Below are 8715 nucleotides of genomic sequence, written 5' to 3'. Positions count from 1 at the left end.
TGCCTCAAATGGCAAGTGGCTCCCTCAGTTGCTCTCTTCTTTGGTGTTTTGACATAGGGTCTCTCAACTTTTACCTGGAGCTTGCCAATTGAGCTAGGCTGGTTGGTCATTGAGCCCCAGCACGCCCCCCCCCCCCGTCTCCCTGGGGTCTACCTCAGTGTGAGATTACAAGTGTGTACTGCTGCTCTCAGCTTTATAAAATACACTCTAGGGATTGAGCTCTCAGGTTGGGCTTACCTGACAAGCACATTACTTACTGAGCCGTTTCCCCAGCCCCTAGTTTGTTTGTTTGTTTTTAAATAAAAGGTAGAGATTCGTTGTCTTTGTAGCTAAAACAGTGTTTAATTTTCCAGTTATTAAAACTATTTTTTTTGCCAAACATTAGAAATTACTTACTACCTACTACTTAGTTTTGAAGTCTGATATTTTCCTGTGTTTTCTTAACTCAAACAAGAGTTTCTACTAACTATTTGGACATTTAATATTTTATGTTTTTCAAATTATGTGATTTAAAATTAGGGTTCTTGATAATTACTTTTATTGTGAAACTGGTGAAATGGCTTTATGTTTTGTTTTTTTTTTAAAGATTTATTTATTTATTTATTTATTATATGTGTGTACACTGTAGCTGTCTTCAGACACTCCAGAAGAGGGCATCAGATTTTTGTTATGGATGGTTGTGAGCCACCATGTGGTTGCTGGGATTTGAACTCAGGACCTTTGGAAGAGCAGTCGGTGCTCTTAACCGCTGAGCCATCTTACCAGCCTGGCTATATGTTTTAATGTTAAGACAACCATATTTTCACTTTGGGAAAGAATGGCTTGAGTTCTGTGGGAGAAATACCTGGAGAATGTTTGCTAGCTCCAGGTTCGATACAAGCTTAAACATCTGAATAAATAATGAATTGCAAGAGAGACTTCCAGGATAAGGTATGATATCCAAGATATGGCAAGATAAAACAAATGCATTATTAAGTAAATCATAAATGTTTACAGTTTTGAGTTTACCATAAGTTATAGCAATTCTAAACTTTATATACCTAATAACACTGGGCCAAAAGATATAAAGTAAATATGATCAGAGACACAAGGAAAGTTGAAGTTCCCCATAACTATGCTTATCTTTCAGAAATAGGTTGAGTAGACAAAAAATTCAGTAATGTATAGAAATGGTTAAAATAATAACCCCCCAAACAAAAGGTATTTCATGCAACCATATTGGTGTACATATCGGTTTGTAAGGGAATGTGAACAGTCTTCTTAAATTTGATCATAACATTTGACAAAAAATTCCCCCAAATATTCTTTGAATATAATTCAGTGGTATTAAGAATATATACTGGGGAATGCCAGGGCCAGGAAGTGGGGGGTGGGTGGGTTGGGGAGTAGGGTGGGGGGGGGAGGCTATAGGGGACTTTTGGGATAGCATTTGAAATGTAAATGAAGAAAATATCTAATAAAAATTGTTTTTGAAAAAAAAAAGAATATATCTGGAAGTTTGAAAATCTATGTCTAGAAACTTTTAATTCTCTTCATAGGATATAGTAGATTAAATGATGGAACCCCAAGACACTACCTGCACCAATTAAAAAAAAAATAGGAAGATATTTCCAAAGCCATATGTGAGAACTCTGAGAAGAATATTGACTAGCAGTACTGGATTCTGTGGAGGGAGCCTTTCTGATATAAGCAGCCACTTTCTTCTCTGGGTGCATCTACTGATTCTGGAGTTGGAATAAAAAGGATTAAGCTGGGTCCAGGCAGATGGTTTCTCCTGAGGAAATGAGAAATCAGATGGCCATGATGAGAAATCTTGGCGGCCATGTGGGGCTGATGCAGTAGATCAGAACACTGGAAACCTTGGCCAGTTTCTTCCATCTTTTGTGTGTTGTATTCCCAGGGATACAGGCATTGCGTATGAGATTTTAAGCAGAGATTACTGGGGAATCTTCACAAGGACTGACTGCTTTATTCTCTTCTAGAAATGTATAGTTTACTTTCTGCATTTAGGTCTATGCTTTGGGGATATTGATGCTGGCTGAGAACTAGCATCAAAAGAAGCTGATATTGGAAGAATAAGACCCGAATAAGGGACGATTGATTCATGAATCTACTAAATTCTCTCCATGAATCTTAATAGTTTACCTGGCTTGAACTGAGAGACAGTCAAATAGTCCTGCTGTTACAGGCAGCGGGAATCCTGGCCAAGGAGACGGTGTGTGTGTGTGTGTGTGTGTGTGTGTGTGTGTGTGTGTGTATAGGTCTTAAGCATGACTTATACAGAGAAATGGGATGGGTCACAGCAGGGGCTCCAGGCTGCTCTTTACTGTTTGTCTTGGAGTGTGAGCACTCCTCAACATGAGGGAGGTAAAAGTTTTCACTAAACTGGCCTCTGAAACACCAAGGACAGACCTCTACAAGCAAACTGTGTTGACTTGCTCAATTATGTCACTTTGAAGGATGGAAAGGAGAGTCTGTTTCAGAACCTGGAACATTAAATCAAGTCTTTTTTAGACATTAAATCTAACGGGTTGACCTTCCTCACGGTGTTTACTCTCGCTGCTTCTCTTTTTCCTCATTCTTTGGCATGCTGACCCTTCCCACCCCTATTTCTCTAGTTTTCCTTTTAGTGATGACAAAAACGAATGTACAGTACTCAGCAACCCAAAGGGCAGTGAGCCTTCTTGATGAGCATCTAGCCACTCAGCCCCCACATCCTACTGAGTCTTGAAGGTAATATATTCTTCTGAAAGGGATTAACTTCCTGATGAGTGGGCCTCATTTTCTAGCAAGTAGCTTTGCTTGCATTTCTTGAGTGCTTATGACTTAACCCATCCTTTATCCTTGGGGCAAAGTAAAAAGCCAGCTCTCCTTTTTGTCTTTATAGGAAGTGTCCATTCTTCTTCGAGCACGCTGGCTTCTATATGAACTTTTTTTTTTTCATGGACACTTTCTTATGAAAAAGGACTCATGTCCAATCTAGACCTTGACCTCTACAAGGGCAGGGTTCTAGGCTGAAATTCCCACAAGGCTTGGTGAGTAGTTAGCAATTAATAGTAAAAGAGATATTCAGAAAGGAATTCAGACAAGGGTTATAGGAAGGTGAACCTCCAGGGCCTTCAGGAACAAAGCTGTCATCACTGTATGCCTTAGCATCTACCCCCAAACCCAAAGGAAGACAAATGACAAACAGAACCACGGAGACAAGACTGGCTATTTTGGAACCCGTTTATGTTGTATTTCTTCATCCCAAACCATCTCTGGCGACTGCGTCAGATCTTCTGAACACTCATCGCTTCCTTAGGCCAGCTGTAGGTGTCTAGCGAGAAGGAGTCATAGTCTGGAGTGTAGATCAGAGATTTTACAAAAGCCTCCTTGTCCTTGGGCTCTGGATAGTAGGAGGCCAGGTTGTGTTTGTATGCATAGTCGAGGACCTAGGAAATATATGTTTGGGTGAGGAACTAGATCTGTGGGTAAATCAGTCTTAAAGGCCCCTTACATGGCAGCCAGGGGAAAGGAGTATCTCTTCAGTTGTCACCTACGACACCACTGGAGGGGGAGGGTTAGAACTTTCTTTCTAGATAGTACTTACTTCTTCCCTGCCCCCCCCCCCCCAAGAGGCTTGTAGTCTCCCTCTGCAGAGCCCTGGAGACGAAGGGTTCATACCTCACGCCTGCGCCAGGCTAAAAGATGCTGAGCCTATCTCACCTGCTTCCCACTCCCCGTGGGTCTCCAGCCACGGCAGACTTCATGGGTACTTCAGTTTACTAGTTGGTAAGCAGAGTAATTATATCCTTTTCCTAGAGTGATGTGAATAGAGGCCATTCCCTTGCTGGTTGAGAGGTTGAACTGGATGATTTTCTTGTGAACAAATAGCCTTAATGAAGGAAGTGGAGTGGCTGAGCTGGACTGGGACTAGGTTGTTGGACTTTACAGCTGTGGTTTAAGGGTGCCTGCCCTGGACAACTAACTCATGGGACTATGTATTGCTGAGCAGTGCAATAATTAATAATAAATAATTCTGATATTATTTGTCATTCTTACAGAAAAGTCATATACACTAATGGGAATGATATGTACCCATTATCCAGCTTGGATAATTATTACTTGAAATTGGTCTTCATTGTAGTATGCTGTATTTGAAAACCTATGACTTTTGCATAATCTCATAGTCTGGAGTATATTGTGAACCTGATCACCTCCTCACCTCTTAAAGAGAGAAATAGGAGAAAGAAACACGTGCTCTGCCTAGCAGGAACATTTAGTCTCCAGAGCTCCAGGAGAGAGGAACTTCTGACCTCTTCAGAAAAAGAACTGAAGTTGAAGGAAGTTAAGATATTTGGGCCATAGTTACTCCTCTGCATTCAGTTACTCCTCTGCGGATTGCCAGAGTGAGGACTCCAAAGCCCGAGTCCTTACCATGATGCTATGCAAGCTGACCTTTCTCACAAATGAGTGATTATGATTCATTAAGAAAAAATTCCACCCACGTTCTGGTTCACAAGACCATGGCCTCTGGCGGCCCTTTCCTGATGTTTTGGTGGAAATGTGGGACTTTCCTAGAATTGGGCTGAATGGGTATTTGGGACTCAAGCTGTTGTTGCGCATGCAGGGATGCTCAGGGAGCTCAGAATGTTTCCCTGGCTGCCACCCCCTTAGCTCTCCTGAAGTCAGAGGAATGGGTGGAGCCTGACTACCCATATCAGAGGGGAGCAAGTAGGATGCCCCTTACTTTGACTGCAATTCTCAGGGACACATCTCGGATGGTGCTGAGCGGTGGGTAGAGTCTCCCCTGAGATAGGTGCTGCTCAGAGACTTCCTGGGCAATTTGCTAGAGAGAGGGAGAGGGAAAGGGAGAGAGATAGATTGATTTTTTTTTTTCCATCACAGAACAAATCCATCCCCTTATCCCCAAGCTTGCCCAGGTACTGCATCCTGTGCCACACAAGGAAGCTTAACGCTAGGCTTAAACAAAGACACATTCTCTCTATAGTAGTTATGGCTGAAGTTCAAAGCAGCACGGGGCTCCTTGAGTTCTAAAAGAAAATCATTAAGACCAAGAAGAATGTAGTTGTGACCGGAAAGCAAAGGTTTTTGTCCTCTGGTTGGCCACAGCCTGTTACACAATGGTCTCTGGACCCCTTACTTCTTGGATTCTAGCCTCCTCCGATACGCTTGATATTCTAGGTGGCCATCTAAACGAAATCATTTCTTTGTTCATGGTTCTATGAGTTTTCCTTTCCAGCCCTGTTTCTGTTCTAATGCCAGGATGGGGGGGGCGGTGAGTGGGTAGAAGAGACGAGAGGACGAATCCAGGGGTCACCAGGCTTAAAGACCTGGTGTTGATCCACCAACCCTATTAGATTAGAAGCACCCTAGGAAGAAAAGACAGTAGTACCTCTGCTGTCAGGAGGAAAATTTCATCTGGGATGTGCCGGATCCCACCAGCGATGACGCCCAGGGCTACCCCAGGAAACACATAGGCATTGTTTCCCTGACCAGGAGTGAATGTCCTGCCATCTTCCAGAGTCACACTCTTAAAAGGACTTCCACTTGCAAAGATTCCTCGGCCCTGGAGGCAGGAAGAAAACAAGAGCTGGATCGTGGAGACAGGTTTGGAGTAGTCTATTCTTGTCTTAAATATGGGGTCTGCTTCATTCTCCCTTAAGTGTTCAGAACTGTAGTGAGAACTTGGTAAGTACTCTATAAGAACAATTTATTTATCTGATCAGAAAGCTAAGCCCTACCTCCCTTTAAGTTACTGACAGTGGAGGTCATGGTGCCTCCTCCCCTCAACATTTGGAAGGACCAAGTCAGGACAGTTGCCTAGAGAATACAGAAGCCATGGTTCTGGACAAAGCTCTATTGTTTGGGGGAACATTGAGAATCGCAGTATCATGGGAAGAGCTTTGGTTTTGGAGTTAGATCTAAGGTTCAGAGATAGCTCTATTCTTTATTAGTTTGATGATGTTTGGAAAGTTGACTCATCTTTCTTTTCTTTTTAAAAAAAATACATTTTTTATTGCTTATTTTATTTACACTTCAAATGTTCCCCTTCCTGGTTTCCTCTCCGAAACTCCTCTAACTCACTCCCCTTCCCCCCTGCTTCTATGAGGGTGCTCTCCCACCCAGCCACCCGCTCCTGCCTCATCACCCCAGCATTCCCCCACACTGGGGCATCAAGCTTTCACAGTACCAAGGACCTCCCCTCCCAGTGATCCCAGACAAGGCCATCCTCTGTGAAATATGCAGCCGGAGCCATGGGTCCCTCCATGTGTTCTCTTCATCGTTCTAACCCTCAGCTTGCTTACTATGACGGGCACGCTCTGCCACCCACACAGGGTCTCTGGTGGAACTGTTACTACTTTCTCAGCTGGTGGGAGAAAGGACTCCCCGCTGACCTCAGTGACCCGGTAGCACTTCTCAGCTGTACACTCAGCCTTGCTGGTGGGGTTGCTCAGGGCAAAGATGATAGGGCGCTCATGGAAGGAGGCCATGTCCCTCAGAATCTGCTCCGTGAAGGCTCCTGCGATGGCAGCGACACCTACAGGGAAAAGGGGGGGGGGTAGTAGGGAAGGCCTACAGGGTATAAACATCCCATTTCTCTTCGTGTGGCACTGGTGAGGGAAGTAGGTACCCATGACAGACTTGAGAATCTTGGGGATAAACTCTGCTATCGGGGCTGAGGGAACAGAAGGGGAAAGAATCCTGTTGCTTGAGTTAGCTAAGACCTCTTGTTCATTCCACAGAGACCACTGGTTTGTTTTAGGTCTCTGATCTTTAAGGCATTCCTGAATGTCGCTGAGAGCAGAGTGTTCCTCTAGTACAGAGACAGGTGCCAGGGTCCCCGTCTTGGGGTGGAAGGAGAGCTCACCTTCGTGATAGAGAGCAATACTGCCCTTCCCTACCATATGACACCATTCTGTGTTAACAAGGTGCAACTCTGGTCCTTCTTTTTTTTTTTTTTTTTTTTGGTTTTTCGAGACAGGGTTTCTCTGCATAGCCCTGGCTGTCCTGGAACTCACTCTGTAGACCAGGCTGGCCTCGAACTCAGAAATCCGCCTGCCTCTGCCTCCCGAGTGCTGGGATTAAAGGCGTGCACCACCACGCCCAGCTTTGGTCCTTCATTTCTATAGTTTGTATACAGAAGTCACTCAATAAAAGTTTATGGCATTGAGGGAAAAGAGCTGTGCTTCTATAGGTAGTTTCACTGAGCCCCAGACTCCATCTGCAAGTCAGGAGGGTTAGCTGGGCTGGGTAGTCAGGCCCCCTCGTCTTCTTCCTACCTATAATTGCTGTGGGCTTCACCAGCTTTACTACCTCCTCCAGGGAGTTGACTTCAGGGTGGTCTTGGGCAAACATCTCCTTCTCATGGTTTAGGTGGCTTCTACCCTGTAGGAAAAGAAAGGTTTTGGAGTAGGTAGAGTGTTGGAGGCCCAATCAACAGCTCCTTGATGCAGTAGGATTCTGACAGAGTTTCGGATTGAGTCTGAGCCTGCAGAATAGTGAGGCGCCCTTGATCAGATTTCCCAGTAGAACCTATGGTGAACCCTAAGGCAATGTATTTCTTCAAAAAAATATTTATTGTAATTGCATAGTTGTTTTTGCCTGCTTATGTTTGTGCTCTGTGTGGATGCATTGTCCGTGGGGGCTATAAGAGAGTACCAGGTCCCATGTAACTGAACTTCCAAAAAGTTGTTAGCCACCATGTGTGTGTGCTGGGAATCAAACCAAATCAAATCTGGGTCCCCTAAAAGAGAAAACAAGTGTTCTTAACATCTGCGCCATCTCCCCAGCCACACAGAAGAAGAACTGATAAGTCATCTTTTCTTTTTAGCTGTTGTAGGTCATGGTTTCCTGGGTGAGGATAGAAAGACTCCTAGGAAATTCCTTAGCCTCGCTGAATCCCTTGACCACAAGAAGTGGATCCCACAGGTTCACAGAAGGACAGAGGTTTGAGACTTCCTGTGCTGGAGAGCCAGTGAGAACGGATTTAATAGGATCCCCTAGTCCTCCCGTGAGTCTCAGTAAGCTGAGTCTAGGATAGGCTGGTCATGGCGTCTCTTCAAGAAGCCTGGTAGTGACAGACTAGCCCAAGGTCTGGTAATGAGTTCAGTCATTTCTGACTTCCCCAGCTGGCCTCCTGAGTACCAGAGTGATGCCAAGCCTACAGATCGTTGATTAGAAGTCAGCTCAGCAGGGTGAACAAAATGATGGGAAAATGAGCGAGTGAGTAGGAGGAGTCACCAGCGTCTGCTCAGAGACCATTCTCTGGGATGATGATAAGAAGATGCATCTCTAGGCCAAAGATCCCTTACAGTGTTCAGGCTGTGCAAAGTTGAGGAAGAGAGAGAGCATATGTCTTTTGGAGGACTATGATTCAGTATGGCTGAGACAAATGCAAGGCAAGGCCTGGTAGGAGAAAAGGCTGAAAGGGGTACTAAGGTATCCACACATACACACACATACATACACACATATGCACATACACATACACATACTCGCACACACACAGGCAAATGCACATGCACAACAAATCCACACACATGCACACATGCACACACTCAGTCTCTTTGGACAGTATCAATAAAAGCTTATACTACTTTGGAATTTTCTTTTTGCTTGCCATTCTAAATACCCTGCCCCTTGGAGATCTCTCTCTCTCTCTCTCTCTCTCTCTCTCTCTCTCTCTCTCTCTCTCTCTCTCTCTCTCTC

The 8715-nt window shown here is 44.5% G+C and overlaps 1 protein-coding gene across 3 annotated transcripts in view; it reads right to left on the bottom strand.

Annotated features, from left to right (window-relative positions):
* Positions 1–1471: 1471 nt before the first annotated feature.
* Me3 (malic enzyme 3) overlaps positions 1472–8715 on the bottom strand; it is a 183774-nt gene continuing 176530 nt past the window's right edge. The window contains exons 10-14 of one of the 3 annotated variants that reach the window (XM_029531078.1): positions 7287–7392; positions 6402–6544; positions 5399–5572; positions 4733–4831; positions 1472–3434 (exon numbers count right to left, since the gene is read on the bottom strand). In XM_029531078.1, coding sequence (XP_029386938.1) covers positions 3273–3434; positions 4733–4831; positions 5399–5572; positions 6402–6544; positions 7287–7392 — 684 coding nt within the window. In that variant the 3' untranslated portion in view covers positions 1472–3272. The remainder of the gene's footprint in view (positions 3435–4732; positions 4832–5398; positions 5573–6401; positions 6545–7286; positions 7393–8715) is intronic. The other 2 variants (XM_021202908.1, XM_029531076.1) reach the window with 2 other exon arrangements.

Source organism: Mus pahari, chromosome 1, assembly GCF_900095145.1.
Source record: "Mus pahari chromosome 1, PAHARI_EIJ_v1.1, whole genome shotgun sequence".
Lineage (NCBI taxonomy): Eukaryota > Metazoa > Chordata > Mammalia > Rodentia > Muridae > Mus > Mus pahari.
The sequence above is the reverse complement of the archived record's forward strand: the minus strand, read 5'-3'. Positions and strand labels throughout refer to the sequence as shown.